Source organism: Odontesthes bonariensis, chromosome 21 (assembly GCF_027942865.1).
Source record: "Odontesthes bonariensis isolate fOdoBon6 chromosome 21, fOdoBon6.hap1, whole genome shotgun sequence".
NCBI classification, from domain to species: domain Eukaryota; kingdom Metazoa; phylum Chordata; class Actinopteri; order Atheriniformes; family Atherinopsidae; genus Odontesthes; species Odontesthes bonariensis.
The window spans coordinates 17,669,830-17,688,259 of NC_134526.1; the positions used below are offsets into that span (position 1 = coordinate 17,669,830).

The window sequence follows — 18,430 nt, forward strand, 5'->3', positions numbered from 1 at the left end:
TTGAAATGCAAAAAATTTCATGAATGTAATTGGCTCTCTGTCAAGTATAATTGATAAGGCTTCCTCGCTGTGGCCTGACGATGTACATACACAGATTCCCTGGTTTACATTTTGAGTTCATTATGAGGAAGGATCTCATAGTAAAGCAGTCACTAAAATAATGTTTAGTTGTGTATGAAATAAATAAATAAAAATCAAATCTTTATACGCGTTTAGAACTGCTGGATTAGAAATTATAGATGGATCAGCTAATATGTTGACTGTTCTATAATGACGTAGCATCAACTGTCATAAACTATTCAAAGACCAAATCACCATTGCAGACTGTGTCAGATATAATGGCTTGTGTTTCAAAATTAGAATCCACTTTTGCTCACTTGAGTTTGGCATGTGGGTCAGTCACAGTCCCAAACATATTGTTCCTGATGCCTGAACAGGACCTGAGTGACACCCAAAAGAACCTGTGGACTTCTGGTATTGTTCTTGATAAAGTGGTGGGTATGTGTTAACCTACATGCACACGGCTTGAGAAACAATTGTATTTATTGATTGCCTTTGGGATCTTCAGCCTTTCCCCGTTTTAATACTGAAATCAAGTTGCCCTCTCATGATTTGTGAATGCACCTTTAGTCTGTTAAAGCACTCGAGTTTTAATGAGTGCGTATGCTCACATTATAATGAAAAGAGATATCTTGCATACCCTGCTGACAGCCCACCTCTTGGTTAAAAAAGTGAATATGTTGAGATTAAAAACAAGGGAGCAGAAAGCTTCATGTTTTTTGTTTTCTGAAACTTCTTCTGGCTGTTGTCCATTTGGTATTTATGTAGGTCCGTACATGTGTTGAGGTCAGGCATGTGTGAGGACAGAGGTCAGATTCCTGATTTCCCCCTGGTCTTCATGGACCCACACTTTGTCAGTCAACCATTTCGCTGATACATTTTGACCTGTTCACTTGGATAAACATAGGCTGGATACCACAGGCTGGCTAATGACATTACCAACTTCTGTCAGTGAGCAGCTGGGAGTTGATGGCCAGCTTATTCATAATTCAGCCTCTTTGTAGAAAGTCTCAGAAAACTGGCAGCTATTGGCAACATTGCTTAGCAGTTGCTTTAGGGTAGAATATTTTTGTAAGGCATAAAAACTTCACTCAGCTTTATTTATGTGAGGAATGTTGTACTGCAGTGGAATTGCTTTCCATAATTGTAGATGTTGAGATAGAAATTAAATAAACGAGCTTTGGATTGCTTCGTCAGTCCATAATGTTCTTGCATGTACTTGTGCGTTTGTACTGTATATCGATGCATGCACATGTTTTAGGATTTGCGAATGAAACCTCAAAGGATGAGGAACCTTTTTATTGTGAGCAGTTTGGTGTTGGACGCAGCTGAGGAGCCTAGAAAGACAACAGCTCTCTTGTGCACCACCGCATTATGGAGACCAAACACATTCCTCTGGCAGTCTAGACAAACCTGTGGGCTCCTACTGTCATTACAGCAATTTGCATTTCTTGACTGTCGACAAACTAACGCCTAGATGTTTATGCTGCTTTTTAGACATTCAAAAAATACACAATAAGGGAATATTTGGCTCATTTGGTCCACGGGCAGATGCACACAGTCCAGTACCAGGTGACGTGACGAGCGAGTTAGACCCCGCAGGGTCAAAGGGCACATTTCTCCAGCGAGCTGAATGATGGGGACTCTGGGAACTGGGTCTTGCTGCACAAACACTCTGACTTTAATAACACAACAGACCATGTTTGCACTGCCTCCACACCAATTTCCCCTTTATATTAGGGGATTCACTGTCAGGGGGTGGGAAAATGCGCTTGTCTGTGCATGCGTGTTTATGTCGGTCATAAACTCATGTGGTCTGAGGTATCAAATTGACTCTTTGTTGGAAGGCTGGTGGAACCCCAGTTCAAAATAATACATGAGTTGCTCTACTGGGTTTACACTGTCTCTTCTGGAAAGGCTGGAATACAGGAAAGTTTGGGATTTTATCACACTAGATAGGATCTGCAGCAGCCCACACACTTCTCAAGGAGCATCTGGGTCCTCATCAAAACAGATCTAACAATATTTAGATGAGACTCCAATGCAAACCCCCTATTCCTGTCTGGAAAGGAAGTTCAAAAGAAGTGGATGTTTTAAAAAATAAGTCTCATAAAATAATATTGTAGATTAATCCTCTAATGTGTATTTGACTTGGAGCTCTGTTCAGGCACTTCAGATGTATGAGCTCTGGCTGCCGTCTCACTTGGAGGGATGTGACTATTGGTAGATACTTACAAAATGGCGTGATATGAATTCTGTGAAGAGGAATAAAAGAGTTGACTCGGTAATATGTAGTTTGCATAATAAGTGCACTGAAATTTAGAGTTTGTGGCTAAAAACAGGAGCTTTTTTTTTTAATCTATTTTCCCTGATAATTGCAGAAAACTGGTAATCTACATAACGTATGACAAAGTTGTAAAAGTTTTTTTAAAACAAAAGGGGGAATAAAAGAAAGGGAAACACTTTGTAGGATCTGAGTGACTCGCTGTCCTAGATAACTCTTCTCTTGCTCCAAATTTCCATCCCATTTCTCTTTTTGGATTCCATTCTTGTGATTCCAGCCAGATTGCAGAGAGGGTCAAACCACTGGTTTGTCACAAGGGGAATAACCTCAGCACAGTTCTGTTCCAACCTAAACTGGAACATAACCTTTGACCTGCTCGCCACGCTGTCAAAATCAACACTGGTCAGCTGTGGCATGGCTCGGTGCTTGTGGCCACATCGTCACTAAAACACATAAAGCGCAGTCACCGGTTTATTCACGGTTCTTGTATCGGTGTCTTATGAGAAGAGCGAGAAGTGAAGAGCAACATGTTTAGCTGGTTTGAAATGTATTTACATCCTGGTTTAGAGGCCTGTGTGTAGTTAGTGAGGAATGCCTCAGGCCCAAAAGCGGAATAAATCACCAACTCAACTGTCCACGCAGTCTTTCCTTTTTCCTTCCCCCTCCTCCATTCTACATGCTTTCCTGTGTCCTCCTTTCCCTGACCTTTATCTTTTTTACCTCCCCCATACTCAATGGTCCTCTTCCTTTTTGTTTCTTTGCTTTATCTCATGCTTATCCCCACACGTCTGCCATTCTTTCTTCACGCCCTCCCTGCTCTTGTTTTCCCTCTGTTTTTTCAAAAAATGCTTTGTGGTATAAGAGACTGTTGGCTGTATTTACAAAAAGTAAAGCAATCTGATACTGCTTCAAGCTGAAAAAAATCTTTAGTGACTGTAATTGAAAACAGCATCACAGCAAGTCCACGGAGTCATTCTCTGCTTTCCAATTTCTAAAATTAATTTTGCTGTCTTATGGGCTTAAAGGAAACATGGTATCCATGACATCCCTTAACTGGATCTCATCCAGGGGAAAAAAAGAAAAAACAGATTTTAGGGATGGATTATTCTTTAATCAAAGACAAATGCTCAGTATAAAGTCCTTCTGATGTGATTTATTCCAATTGTAAACATGGCTAGGAAATCTCAAACATTTCTATAAAAACGTGAAAGGCTTGTGGTTATGCAGTCAGAATGAAAGTGCTGAAATGAGAGTTCTTAAGAGTTGAAAACTGAGCTAAACTGGTTCATCAGACATCCTCACATTTTTAAACATTAACTGAAGTATTTGGTTAAGCTACACTTAAATACAGGACATGCTTTTTTTTTTTTCTTCTCCAGTGATTTTCAAGCCTGGGAGGTAAAGCACAGTCGGAGTCGGTCAACTTCTAGGTCAGGCTTATTTAACTCCCAAGAAAATAGTTTCCATCCAAACCTGATTTTTAGGACTGAACATCGACCAAACATACCTGATATTTCTGCATGAAACTGACTTTTTGCAGTCAGGTCACTGTGTTTCTTCGGATTAATGTCCACCAGCTGGAGAGCCACCAGTCCAAGACATTTTTACAGATGGAGGTCAAATGTTTTAACATTTATAGGACCGGCTCTAACTGCTTGTCTCCCGACACCTGTGTTTATTGGCTGAAACCCATTACAGACCTGCTGTACCTCACGGATGGACTGAAGGCGCTGAATGTCTCTGTTTGATGAATGGTCCGTGTATCCAGATGGAGTTACTCTGAAGTCCTCCACCATTCTGGTTTCACTCACTCTCCAAGCAACGGCTCTAACATCATATGCTTCACTCACAGCTTGACATTCTTGTATCAACATCTCTACGTTGTGAAATTTCTTGTTTACTGAAGTTGATGACAGTTTACTACCTGTAATGAAAGTAATTTATTTTGGTTGTTCAGTAGAGCTGCGTTTCCCACAGAATTGGTCTAGGACTTTGTGACCCTTTGGGTGTTGCACGTTTGCTAATCTTTTTACAGTGTTTGACTCTACATGGCTCGCCTTGAGGAAATTAGTGGCTTGCATTCATGAAGGACAGTGAACAATGCTTTGAAGAGCCTTGCTGCTTCAGTCTGGGAAACCATATAGTTACTGGCTACTACTCTTCACTGTCCCCTCCATTCACTCGGTCTCTTGTTGACTTTAGCGTTTTTCCACTCGGACAAGGGGATTAGTGCATGTTTACTGTTTGTTAAACAGAACAGGCCACATGGTGACACAATAGATGTGGTCTGCATTGTTTTCTGAAATGAGACACTTGTTTCGGGAACTCCTCATGCTAACGCAGGCTGTAACTGTAAAGAAAGCCTTTTTAGATTTGAAATGCTGACCAGAGGTTTAGGCTACATCACAAAAAGCGGGGAAAAAAAATCTCAGTTGCACATTACAGCACGTCTTTTATCACCCATAATAATTTATCCAAATAAAATCTCTTTTTGCATGTTTTTTTTTTTTTTTTATGCTTTTTAACCCACGTTGATCATCACAAAATAAAAATGCCTACTTATTTTGAGGAAGATGTTTAAGTTTGTGGGAAGATGTATAATGTTATGACTCCATCTATGCCTCAGTAAGATGTATGGATATAATAAATGTTTATATCAGTTATCAGTTTTTCTTCTGTTGACCTGATTAGCTGTAAGATGTTCAAAATGAATGGGAGCAAGATTTTTATAGTGGTACAAAACCTTTTATAGTGGTCCAAAACCTAAAGATGCTCACAAGATCATAAGTGAGGAACACGATAACTCTTCACACTTAAGAGAAGTGGGGACAAAAAGATGTAATCACTTAACCATTTATGGCCCTGTCACACTGTTGCGTATGAGAGAAGCGTATGAGTTGCATATGAAAATTAATAATATAATTTTCATACGCACGAAAAGTCCTTGAAAATAAAGAATGACTAGCGTATGAGTAGCATATGAACTGCGCATGCCCAGCGTACATTTCAACGCGCCTATATCAGCAGCCTTTCCACATTGCTCCATTATTGCAGTAGACGACGCGCTATCAACATCTCTCGAGACATTCATCTCGATCATGCCTCCCAAGAAGCAATCGTCGTTTGCCCGGGCCCTGGGCCGAGGAAAAGGCAAAAAAAACACAAGAATCATTCTCACCCAAACCTGCTGAAATGCCTGATGCACCTGCGGCTGATGAGTTACATGCTTCTGAGCGATCAAGATCCCCAACTCCTCCTCCTGACCGCTCCCGTGAATCGTCGGTTGCCTGCCGCCTCCATCTCCGCCCGTCTTGCGGAGATGGAGGCGGCAGACGGGCGGAGGCTATAAATACGCTAGCTGTACGGTACACCTTCATGGCAACATATGGCAATTTATGTCCAGCGTTCTCGACCTATCAGTAACGTACCTATATCGTACCTCTAGCGTATTCAGCGAATACCTTGCAGTTGCTTAGCGTATTAACCCTACGCACAAAAGTTTTGAGCATGTTCAAAAATTTATTTCTGCCTCAGCGTATGCCAGCGTGCTTGAAACGTATACAACCTATGCCTAACGTTCCCCTGGCGTATGTCAGCGAATACCAGCGTATGAGTGATAAATTTCATACGCAACTCATATGCTTCTCTCATACGCAACAGTGTGACAGGGCCTTTAGATGTTCTAGCACTGAATATACTTTCATAGCTTGTTCAGATTATTTGTTTTCCCACTGTAAAAGTTGTATCTCGAGTATCTGCAGGTGTAGCTGCTCTCGGATGATATTTGAGTACACTGAGACGTCTGCTGTATCTCGAGTATCTGTTAACCTTGTTCATTTTATATCCATTTACTTTGATGCTTTGCTGGTATGGCGCCTCAGGTGATTCTCTGTTGTTGAAGCCTTGCCTGTCAAGGTGTGCTGGCCCCCTGGTAAAGATCAAAAAGAAAAGATTGACATCAATAGTGGCAACTAGAGAATAGAAAGTTTTGGGATGAGAAAGATTTTCCAGCTAAAAGGCAGAGGTGGAATATTTTCTACGAAGTGTCAAAATGAGATGATGAGAAAGTTAGAGAGATGTGAAACTGATTACAAGAGAGGCAGAATGAGAGGGAGGGAGGAGAAGCCGAGATTTGGACGAAAACGACACAAGCGAATCAGATGTGTAGGAGCAAGGGAGGTGGGGAGGTGGAGAGGTGGAGGGCATGGAGTCGCAGTAAGTTGCTGACTGACTGCTGGAACAGGATGAGGAAGTGGTGAAGGAGGCCAGGAGAACTGCTTCCATAGGTGGGTCTCTATGACACACGGATTCACACAATAGAGGACATTATAAAAGTAAGGCTCAGTGTTTGGAGTTTCCACAGCAGTGTTATTCTTCACTTATTTCTTTTTCTTTCATTAATCAATCCAAGGCCAGTTTGAAATGTGTGGATCTTTCTACCAGCAATGGCGCTGGGCCCTGCAGATTTAAGTGATTTGAGTGAACTGGCTTGCTGTCTGGACTACTTCATCTTGAGACGGGGAGGAATCCAAAAGCTGTTAAAATCTTGGACAGCAGTCTGGGCTGACAGCTATGTGTATGTTCATGTTTGTAGGCGCTTGTCCGTGTGTGTGCCTACCTGTCAGATATGCGATCAAACGAAGGAAAGGCTGAGTATGTGAGGTCATGGCAGCCACCGTGTTTAAATGTACAAAGTCGAGCATGTACTTTGATTGTGTGTGTGTTTGTGTGAGACAAGCAAGCTGGGAGTGGATCGGGTTTCAGCCTCTTTTCCAGTCTCACATTAACAGGAGAGTAACGCTGTTCTATTGAGGGCGAGGGGATGGGAGGCCTTGCAAAGGGTAGCGGCTACATACAGGCCAACAGACATAAACGCTATAGTGTAAATTCTTCACCTACACTGACTGAATACATTGTTACTATACATTATGCATGCAAAGACTTCGGTGAACATATAAAAAGCTGAATTTTTAGCGCATGAATAGACATACAATTGTAAGCATTCCACTGAAGGACATGTAAGCTAATCATTATCAAGACAAACTAGCAGAATAACCTCCTGCCAAGTCTAAAGTACTTTAATACTAGAGAGCATATTTTTTTAGGTGTTTTTAGCAGGGCTGTACTGGGAATGACTGTCTGTCATACAGGCCACCACTTTTGGTTCAGACTAAAATATCTCAGCAACTATGAGATGGATTAACAGGAGATGTTGTGCTGACATTCAGTGTGCTCAGAGGGTTGATGCTGACTTAAGTTATTTGTTGAGCCTCTTTTATCACTTTGACTTTTTTGGATTACACTGAAACATCTTTATGGTCCATTGTATAGTTATAAAGTTTAGTCTATAAGTCTACGTTGTACACTTGTGCATCACCGAACTGCTGTTTCTATTGTTTACTCCTCTCCAGGTAACCAGTTGGCTTGGCCACATTGAGGGTGACTGACTTTGCACTCAGCTGTTTTCTGACAGCTGCTCATGAAATTCAGTAGACTCTTTTGGGTGTGTGGATTTTGGCCCACCTTGGCTGAAAATGTTTTGCTGAATTCAGACTAAATATGGACAATACGTAGCTACCTGATTTCTGGCAAGATACAAACCCCATTATTTCTTATGGTTCACTTGATTTTGGCCATCAGGGGAACAAACTGTTAGGCTATAATTCCATTTTTTTTTTTTAACTACAACAGTTAACACACTGCAACCATTACACCTGCTTACCATCAGCATGTTGGCATGTGAGTGAGGGCTATCATTAGCATTTAGCTCAAAGCACATCCATGCAGTGCAACCAGCATTGCACTAAACTCTGTTTTGTTAAAGATTGTGTTGATGGAAAAAGAAGCGACCTAACCCGTGTACCTGTTTGTTCCCAGGAGATACACCCAAAATGCTGTTGACTTTTATTGAGTAATTTGATTTTCATGTATCAAGAAGCAGTTAATAACTAATGTTTTGATTGGCTTCAAAGTTGACCTAAAATTTTTGGTATTTCCTAGGAACTTATATTCTTGAAGTTCTTGTTGCATCCTCTTGTCCACTTCCTCATCTTGCCTGCAATACCTGTTTTTCAAATATTCAGCACTGCTACGTGTCTTTCGTCTTCACCATCCTCCCTTCCTGTTAAATCCTCAGTACTGCCATATTTCACCTCAGCAGCGTCCCTCTAACATTTTCTATCCCTCTATTTTTTTCTCCAACCAGGACCAGAAGTGTTTTCCAGCTACAGCAGCAGTGCCATGTCTGAGGCAGTGGTGCCTGACACTATGGTGCCCCCAGCAGTGGGGAGTCTGTATGGGGAGAAGGCTGGTGGCCCCGTGGTGGACTTCAGTTATGTGGGCATTGATGCCATTCTGGAGCAGATGAGGAGGAAGGCCATGAAGCAGGGTTTTGAGCTCAACATTATGGTTGTGGGTAAGTTGTTCATGTTCACAATCACTGAAATAGTTTAATTTGAGATTTAATTTGAAATAGTACAGTAGAGGAGCATGAGTTCAGGGTTCAAATAATTAGATGTTTACCCTTCTTGCACACGGAGAAATGTCCATGTTGGCTGTTATTAATATTCCTGCCTTTATCAGGCTGTGGTGTAAGGGATGGGTGCTTTTCTGTGGATGGTCACTGCTCCTAAGATTGCTCAAAAAGAGAGAATGAAATTCTGCATTAGAACTAATGAAATATTGTGCAGCTTAAATGTGAAGATTTTTGCTAATGGATTTGTTACCAAACATGCTTGACTCTTTCAAGATTTTAATTTAACAACCTAACTTGTTTGTGTACAAAACAAGAGCAAAACCATTGCCATCACTGAATAGAAACATAATCCTGGATCATAATCTTTTCTTTGTTTTTTTTTTTGTTTTTTTACACTCCATTTCTCTGAGTTTTTTCATCGTGTCCTTTTTAAAAGTAGAATCAAACTCTTAACATTACAGTCAAATGTCAATTTACGTCAAAGCAATCCCAGCCAGCTCTTGGGTGTCCTGTTATTCACGATGCTTTTCTTTCTAATCAAGTTTTGACAGAAAATTTAAGGCCTCAAACTTACTTTGATACGCAGTCACTCAGAGAAGGACCAAAAACTCTCATTGAGTCCTCATCACTATGATCAGGCAGCTTTAAAACAGGAGCTAATTACACATATCTCAGCAGTTACCAGGCTCCATAAAACCCACCCCACCGCCCTAATGTTGTCTCCTCTTGATGATGTCGCGACAGTTAGTCTGTGTCTCAAGTAAAAAAGCTTGCTTGAGAAGCAGCTTCAGGGCTGAGACAGTGGTAAACAAAATGAAACAACTCTGGTTTCTATGCGGTTTTTGCACCCAGGTTGAATTGCATTCTGCTAACAAAGTGTGAGCAGTGGAGGAAGGATTCATGCTTCATAAAAAAATGAGAGTTAGGTAGATATCTGTATGACTGGTGTTGAGGTTTTGATATTGATGAATAAGTGATGTAGTTGGGTGATTGAGTGACTTAAGGAGTTATGTTCTGAGAACATGTAAATTATATTTTTATTATATGTATGGTTGGGAAAGATGATGAAAAGCAGCCTGTCAACAGAAATAAAAAGGGAGCAGAGCAGTTTGGAAGATTTTCTTCACGACTGTCGTCACTTTTAAGTGTCTGGTTTCCTTTTAGCTCCTGAACATATAGAAAATGCAAAGTTGATGTCACGTGCCTCTTTGTTTGGATGCCATGTTGAATTCTTTTTCGCTCTGAGGTTGTCTTTTGTATGCACAGACCCTCAATTCTCACTTCAGGATAGTGTTTCCACACTCAAACTGTACGATCTTCCTGTAAAATCATATCTCAGTCAATTTCTAATCCTCATTACTGAATATTATACATATCTGTTCACTGCAAATAAAGAAAACATATTTGTAATCAGTTTCGTTTTTTTTTTAAAACAATTAAAAATATAAAAACATCTTTATGATCAGTATAGTGGCTCATAAAATCCACTACACATACTTTTATATGATATATTATAATTTGTTTGCTTTCATGAATTTGTAAAAAAAAAAATGAGGGTCAATTTTAGCTTGATTTGACCGTTTTTAGCCTAACCAATCAAAATCAAACAGGCAACAATTACTCTTAAACTGAGTTATTGAATCAGCATTCCTCACAAGATGGCGCTCCCGTTCAAGCATACAACGCGTGACATGTCTCCACATTCTCTGTCTTGACACATTAAAAACTAGGTCTGTAGTGCTTTAACCAAATACCGAAGCCAAGCGTGGGATCTTGGCCCCCATCTCTCTGTTGCTATGGTTGTTAGTGCTAGAATTTTGGACAAAGACCCTTTGCCTGCTGTAATGCCAAAGTACTTTAGCAGATAAGATGCAGATTTGTTATGTGGTGCATCCAAAGGCTTCCAGCTGCGGGATGTTCCATTTTTGCACGTAGATGGTGCAGATGAGTGCCTGTGTGACAATCTTTGAAAGTTCATCTCCATAAATCAGTGAGGTTTTGAATGTCAACTTAAACTGAAGTTGAATTTTGAATAACCACATCCCAGTGTACACCCCCAGACTGCTCTACCATTACACTTTTCCTTGTTTGCAAGGTACAGTCTTTGTCCAATTTATCTAGATGTTGAGCAGTTCATCATCCGGCATACTTGCTGGACTATTAGCCCTTTACAAGAAAACATGGCCATTCGTGTAAAAGTATGGTCAGAGAGTCACATTGGTATGAAACTAGAAAATCATTTGCTTTGTTATGAAAAAAAACTGGTTTGCTTTTAGGTTCTTGAGGACAAACATTTGTCGCTTCAGCAGCCCAAGAATGAACACCTGGAGACATCCTGAGTTTCAAACTATCGTGAAAGAATTATCAGCAAATTGTTTTTGGGTTTCTTAGCGCATCAGTATGTAAACTGCCGGGTATCTACTGTGCATGGAGTCACTGTAAAAGTGTTATGTCTGATTGTCTGTCTTTTTGCTTACAGGACAGAGTGGCCTGGGAAAGTCGACTCTGATGAACACGCTGTTCAAGTCTAAAGTCAGCCGAAAGTCGGTGCTGGCCACGGCCCAGGAAAAGATCCCCAAAACAATCGAAATTAAATCCATCAGTCATGGTATGGCTTCAACGGCTGGACTGTGTGCTAACTTGATGTGTTTCTCTCTGCTTTTTTGTCTCTTCCTCTTTAATACGAGGTCTCTATCAAGACAGTTCTGGTAAACCTGCTCAATTCGCTAAATTTCATGAGAAAAATCCGTAGTGGATTTGCAGAATCATGTCACATTTTAACACCAACAACATTTGGTTTAAATGGTTATCTAAAATTCACAGTCTGTGCTGACACTGTGTGTGTGTGTGTGTGTGTGTGTGTGTGTGTGTGTGTGTGTGTGTGTGTGTGTGTGTGTGTGTGTGTGTGTGTGTGTGTGTGTGTGTGTGCGCAGACATCGAGGAAAAAGGCGTAAGAATGAAGCTGACGGTCATTGACACGCCAGGTTTTGGGGACCAGATCAACAATGAGAATTGGTACAATTTTACCATCACCGCATTAACCATATGAGCAAAGAAAGTTGTGCTGACACTTGCATCTAACCAAACACTCTTCCTCTTATCCCTTTTTTCCTGTTTTACTTTTCCTGTCCCTCTTCTTGCACTGTGCATCCTTATCTTCTACCTTCTCCTTGCACCCATCCACCACTTTCCTCCCTTTTCTACTTCTATATTGCAACCCTTTTTCTCTTTTCCTGTGTTCTTTACCCTCATGATCACACCATCTTTGTTATTACTTAGCTGGCAGCCCATCATGAAGTTTATTAACGACCAATATGAAGCGTACCTGCAGGAGGAAATCAACATAAACAGAAAGAAAAGGATTCCAGACTCCAGAGTCCACTGCTGCATATACTTCATCCCCCCAACCGGACACTGGTAACAACACACACAAATGAGCAAATATATAGATGTATGGATTAAAGCAAATGCCCTTCAGATGAGCTGCACGGAAAATCCCGTACACAGCTTAAGAACTTCTTTCTCAAACATCAACATGAAAATTACACATTTGGTGTTTAAAAAAAGTTTGCTTTTGTGAGAGTGCAGAAGAGTTGTGTCAGCTACTGTTGTTGCAGGCAGTAACACACACAGTCATCTGTGCATGTCTGAATGTTTTCATACAGACTGCCTTTGTTTATTCTCTGGTTTTTAAATGTGACGCTGTGTCAGAAATCTCTGCTTTGTTATCCTTCACATTGAATTCACACCCGCTCCTGTTCTCTCCCCCCCCCCAGAACAAGGCAACATTTCCCAGAACACCATTCCAACCCATGCTCGCACACACATGCACTCACACTGGAAAAATTGGCTGCTCTCGCCAGGTCTTAAACAGCGCAGTGTCCCAAGTTTCTTGCTGGATTTCTTACAGATGTACACATCTGGCTCTGATCGAACTGCCTAATCTGCCCGGCCTCTCTGCACTCCTTTGGCTCAGCCATGCAGTGATTGGAACTCAGGGGATTGGGGTGTACTTGCAGAAGGAATAAGGGGAACGTGCACATACACTCATGTGTCCATCAAGTGATAAATTCACAATGCAATGTTGCTCCTTTTTTTTTTTTTTCTTTTTTTTTTTAAATCGGTGTAACTTTAGTTAAGTATCTGGGGAAAAAACCATGTTGAAGCAGCTGCCTCTTTTGAGCACTCGCACAGAGACGCAGTTGATAACAGAGCACTGTTCAAGTGCTGCACCTCTTTTAATTTTTTGTGTCATGGCCTGTCTTTACTCAGTGTGAAATAGCCCACTGTCTCCAACATTTCGAGCTGATCCAACACTGCAGATGTCACATGGCCTGAGCAGCAGCAGCTGCTCGGGGCTTGCCTTAAAAAGCCTGAAGGGAGAAAGGCAGGAAGGGCCGAAGAGACAGAGCGTCTGTGTGTGTCTGGGTGCACGCGATCAATTTTTCACTTTTGTCTTTTTCAGTGCACTCTTGCTTGAGTGCACAAGATTTGCTGTCGACACCAAGCTGTCTTCGTCAGAGCAATGTTAGCCAGGCCAGAAGGCTTTGCTCAAAAACATGCCAACGGTCTAAAATTGTAGGAAAGGCACTGGCTCATAAATCCTTAACAACCTCATTAAGCAGCTGTTAAAGCAGATTGTATACAGTAATATGATCACATCATGGTTGCATGGTGAACAGATCTGTTAGTCATTCCTACAATGTGGGAGAATCATTGGGAACATCTGCCCTCTAGTGTGAGGTTTGTTTTGCAGTTTCATGTTTGTGTCCTATCTTTCATTTTCTCTTATATTTTCTTCTTCCATCTCAGTCTGCGGCCTCTTGATGTAGAATTCATGAGACGTCTCAGTAAAGTGGTCAACATTGTCCCGGTCATTGCGAAAGCAGATACTCTCACGCTGGAAGAGAGGGACTTCTTTAAAAAGAAGGTAACTTCTGGCTGTGTTCTGTTTCTCTTTATTAGATGTCTTTGTGCCCTCGCCATGCACACAAGGTTAGTCATAAACTGGAGCTTTATATTTATAGTGTACTTAATGACTAATCTCAAACCTTTGCTGTAAATTAGTGTTAATTCCACTTCTAATTTGTACTCTGCACAAATATAAGTACATATGTTGATGTCTCAAGCTTTTTTGCCTAATTGCTCCTGTAACTAAGTCAATGGCAGTTTTATTTTTATAACACATTCCACAACATCTAACCCAAATGTAAACCTAGTTAAAGTATCTTAAACTGTACAGTATCCTATAAAAACTATGGTTGGTTGAAGGTTTGTTCTGTGAGTACATTTGAATGTGCCCTCCCCAGATCAGGGAAGAGTTGCGAGCCAATGGGATTGATGTGTACCCGCAGAAGGAATTTGATGAGGATGCAGAGGACAGGATGATCAACGAAAAGATCAGGGTAAGGACGTCATTTTTAAGTATAAGTAAATGTGTTACATTGTTGGAAGGAGTTGTGACTTGTTTAACTTAACTTGAGTAGTTTTATCATTTTATTGTCTGTTGACCTCTGACTTTGGTGCAGGAGATGATCCCGTTTGCTGTGGTGGGCAGCGATCAGGAGTACCAGGTCAACGGCAGGAGGCTGCTGGGGAGGAAGACCAAGTGGGGAACTATTGAAGGTACAGCTCTTACCCCTGAGTGTTGAGGTGACGTACAGTATCTGTTTATAGGAACATGACACTAAGATCTCTGACTCCACCTAGTGGAGTCTTCAGGAAGCTCAACACTAAGCAGTCGGGAAGTAAAGCTTCCACATTGATTTTTGTCCTTTCTTGTCGGTCACTCAAACCTCTCTGTCTTTCTCTGTCCCATTTAGTTGAAAACATTGCCCACTGTGAGTTTGCCTACTTACGGGATCTTCTCATCAGGTGAGTGGATTTTTTTTAGTTATTTGAGCCTCATTATAGTGGGAAAAGCCGAGATTGTGATATGTTTTTGCAATATATTGTACCAGTCAAAAGTTTAGAGAGAACTCCCATTCGTTTTGAATGATCTATTGGGAATAATTTAGTAATGGAATAATAACTCTCTACACTTGGGTAATCTTGAAGACTGCTGCAGCTGCTCAGAAAATAAAGATAACCATAAAAAGATCATTAAAAATAATAATAATAATAATTTTAATTACTTTTTGTTTTTGTCTTTTTTAATGTGAAATCTCTACAATGTTTCACCAAAACAAACTATGAGGAAGGCGCCTCACAAAATGGATTTTGAAGGGAATTTGATTTTGTAATATGACATTGGACTCATGATATCATTTCTTTTCCATTTCATTTTTTTTATTATTACTTTCATTTTTGCTCATTTCATTGAACCAGCAAGTCTGATTTAGAGTTGACTATATCAAACAAACTTCTCATACCGTTTGATTTATCTTTCATATGAAAACTCCAAAAGAAACACAAAGCAAAGAGTGAGAAGCACAGAGGCAGAGCTCCAGTGCTCTGCCAAGCGCATTCAGTGTTAAATGTACGTCCCCTGTGTGTTTTTGCGGGAGAAAAAAAAAAAGGCTAGAAAATATAGACTTTTGGATCAATTACAGGAATCTAGTGTAAATGAAGTGTGTACCACCTGTATAGACAGCTGGGTTGATTACAGCAGAAGTTCAAAGACTATGTTTGACACACATGGCCGGCAGAAAGATGTTGTTTTAATGATTTCTGTCAAAACACACATATATACTGTATATATAAATATATACGTGCCCAGGATTGTTTCCAGTTTCCATCTAACTTACTGTGAACAAGTTTAGGCTCCAAACTGGCTGAACTTATCAAATTTAATATGGAAGAATAGCAGGGATTTGAGAGTTGGTTTATTGATCTCCTTTTACACATATATGTGTGTGTGTGTTTGTTTGTTCTCAGAACCCACATGCAGAACATTAAGGACATCACCAGCAGCATCCACTATGAAATGTATCGCGTGAGGCGCCTCAATGAGAATAACACGGCGGTGGCTCATGCCAACGGTATCCCAGAACATCATTTGGCCGCCCACGAGATGTAGACACCGCCCGATCCATCTGCAGTGTAATGCTTTCGCTTTGAGAGCTTTGATCTTCTATGACAGTCTTCCCACCGCTTCACCCCACATCTCACAGGTGGGATAGAAACTTGGGATAGAAAGCCTGCCGGACGAACTTTATATTCAATGACTTTTAGCAGCTGAAAAAACTGTTTATGTCAGCTTGTTGCCTCTTTAACTAACTTTATCATTATTGTTGACAAAGACGGTGGAGAGAAGGCTCAGTCTTCATAATATGCTGCAGTTTGATTTTTACCTGCTTACACATCTCGCAGTTATTATTTGTGGTGCCAAAATGTATATTTCTGCCAAGCCAAATGGACTGACACTCATTATTTTTCAGTGTCAGATTTGCCTTATTCAGTAACATATAATCTCATCCACTCTTTTTTGAAAGTTTGGCGTTTTTTTTTCATTCATTCATTCAGCTCAGTCTTACAGGAATTTGTACCACCTGAGAAGCACAGTTTTCTGTTTTTTTTTTTTTTTTGTTTGTTTGTTTTTTTTTTATCCACACACGACACCATCATGTGTGAAAAGTGATTACATTCATGACTGCACTTAACACTGAATGGTCTGTCGTTGACAAAGCATGTTGGAAGAGGGCCAGGCAGCACTCTCCCAACATCTGACATATTCAGTCAAAAACAGCCTGTGTGATGCGGCATCATTCATCTTTTCTCTTTCTCTCCAAAACCAAAGGTTGCCAAATAGCGCATCATATGTTTCTGTTGACTTTGTTTTTGTCACAGCCTGTGTTTTGCTTTATCTGTTTATATCCTGTTAATTATAGATGTCAGGTCTTTGACGTCTCTTTAAATTCCCAGTTATAAATGTCAGTGTTTATTAATAGTAATACATATCTTAAGAGTGATTTAATATGAAAAAGTATTTATGCACGATATAGAATGTGAATGGTTTTCATCAGTTGTGGTCCACTTAATCAGATTTTTACAAACGTAGACACGGTCGTGCTTTTCCTGCTTTTAGGCCCACTGTAGTGCCTTATTTATTGGAGAATGTTTTGGTAGCTTGTTGTCTGAAACTGGAAAGAGAGCAGGTTTGTTGGTTTCATCTAGAATACATTTAGACATATTTCAATCCTCTCGTGTCATTTATCTGGGGGGAAAAAAAAGAAAAATCTGGTGTTCCATTGACCAGGCCACTTTTTCTTTTTCTTTTTTTTAAAATCTATTTTCCATAATGTACCAAGAATCTTTGTCTCTTTCAACCATATAATTCTCTATGCTGTCACTGTCATGTTCTGTCTTGTATATTCGTTTGTGTTCCGATACATTTTTGTACTTGTATTATTGATAACAAATTTTCCTTTATCTTATTTTAAATAAATAAAGATTGAAGTTGTAAATATTTTATTGATTACACTATTTCCCCTTCAAGATATTTGTATAAACCTTTTTTTTTTGGTTTGTTTTTTATCTCGAGGTTCATTATATAGACCCAACCTGCAGAAAAAGCGTGCTAAAATGTGTATATGAGGTGGGGGACCAGTTTTTAGATCATTTTCTGCTACACTGGATTCCTGTAGCTTTTAATCGCTGGTGTAATTTACTTACTGGAGCACTTAAGTTGTCATTAAGCCTTTCCCTGATTAGCTTCTGAAATCAATATGACTGCCTACTCGGTCAGTATGTAGCTGATTAGTGCTAATTACTTGAATGCATGAGTGCGTCTTTTCTTCCTCTGAGAGAGACCAGTCCTGAGCTCCTGTCAATGTCATGAGTTACTGGAGCAGCAGAATCTAGACAGTGCAAACAAACTGATGCAAAGTAAAAACCACTGTAGATTTAAAGATGTCATACTCATAACTTTCTGCGTTACGGTTTATATAAACAGCCATGTGTAAGTTACTTTTAAGTTGAAGCTCTGATAACGGCTTTAAGATATTTTTTCAGTTTGGAGACGGGGGGGGACTATTCTTAAACAAATAATTCAGATTATTTCTTTGTGGCAGAAAAACAAACAAGTTCAATTTGCCACTGAGGAAAGCGCCTTCCATAAAAGAGGTCAAATAATCACTTAAATGCTTGTGTAATCAGTGGATTTGTCCTTTAAAATGGCGACTCACAGCCTTCCTCCTCAAAATGGCGTCTGCCACTCCCCATCCTCCATGGTACTCATGTGGCACACGCCTGTGATACCCATGAGCACATCCCTCATGCAAACTTAAACCCCTCATCTTATGAGCTAAGACCCTTGTATTCTCATACTCCGTTTCTCCCTCCGTGCCCTCCCTCCAGGAACAAACGGCAGAAAGGCAGCTGTATCACTGCTCACACCGACCATGGCTTGTCGTCTCTCTGGATGCCACCCAGCAGCCGTCTCGTTGGCATCCACCCAGCGCTTCGACTGTTTTAATGACTCATAATGAGCGGCATGCTTTATCGATACTAATGAAGCTGGCAGCTCCAAGATAGGAAGAAAATGTTTGTTTTACCAGCTGTACGCATGTAAAGTTGCGTTTCAGCCTTTACGCGATGCAGTTTGTATTCATGGATACGCTTGAATGCATGTTGAGTTACACTCCAACTATATTGTTCAGATTGCACCGTTG

At 40.4% G+C, this 18,430-nt stretch overlaps 1 protein-coding gene across 6 annotated transcripts in view; it reads left to right on the top strand.

Annotated features, from left to right (window-relative positions):
• Positions 1 to 17,224, top strand: part of septin9a (septin 9a) — a 69,479-nt gene extending 52,255 nt beyond the window's left edge. For 5 of the 6 annotated variants that reach the window (XM_075454409.1, XM_075454408.1, XM_075454411.1 and 2 more), the window contains 9 exons: positions 8,550 to 8,759; positions 11,299 to 11,427; positions 11,753 to 11,834; positions 12,099 to 12,236; positions 13,632 to 13,749; positions 14,129 to 14,224; positions 14,348 to 14,444; positions 14,642 to 14,693; positions 15,696 to 17,224. In XM_075454409.1, coding sequence (XP_075310524.1) covers positions 8,550 to 8,759; positions 11,299 to 11,427; positions 11,753 to 11,834; positions 12,099 to 12,236; positions 13,632 to 13,749; positions 14,129 to 14,224; positions 14,348 to 14,444; positions 14,642 to 14,693; positions 15,696 to 15,837 — 1,064 coding nt within the window. In that variant the 3' untranslated portion in view covers positions 15,838 to 17,224. Of the gene's footprint in view, positions 1 to 6,656; positions 6,679 to 8,549; positions 8,760 to 11,298; positions 11,428 to 11,752; positions 11,835 to 12,098; positions 12,237 to 13,631; positions 13,750 to 14,128; positions 14,225 to 14,347; positions 14,445 to 14,641; positions 14,694 to 15,695 lie in introns of those variants that run through there. The other variant, XM_075454413.1, reaches the window with a different exon arrangement.
• Positions 17,225 to 18,430: the final 1,206 nt, after the last annotated feature.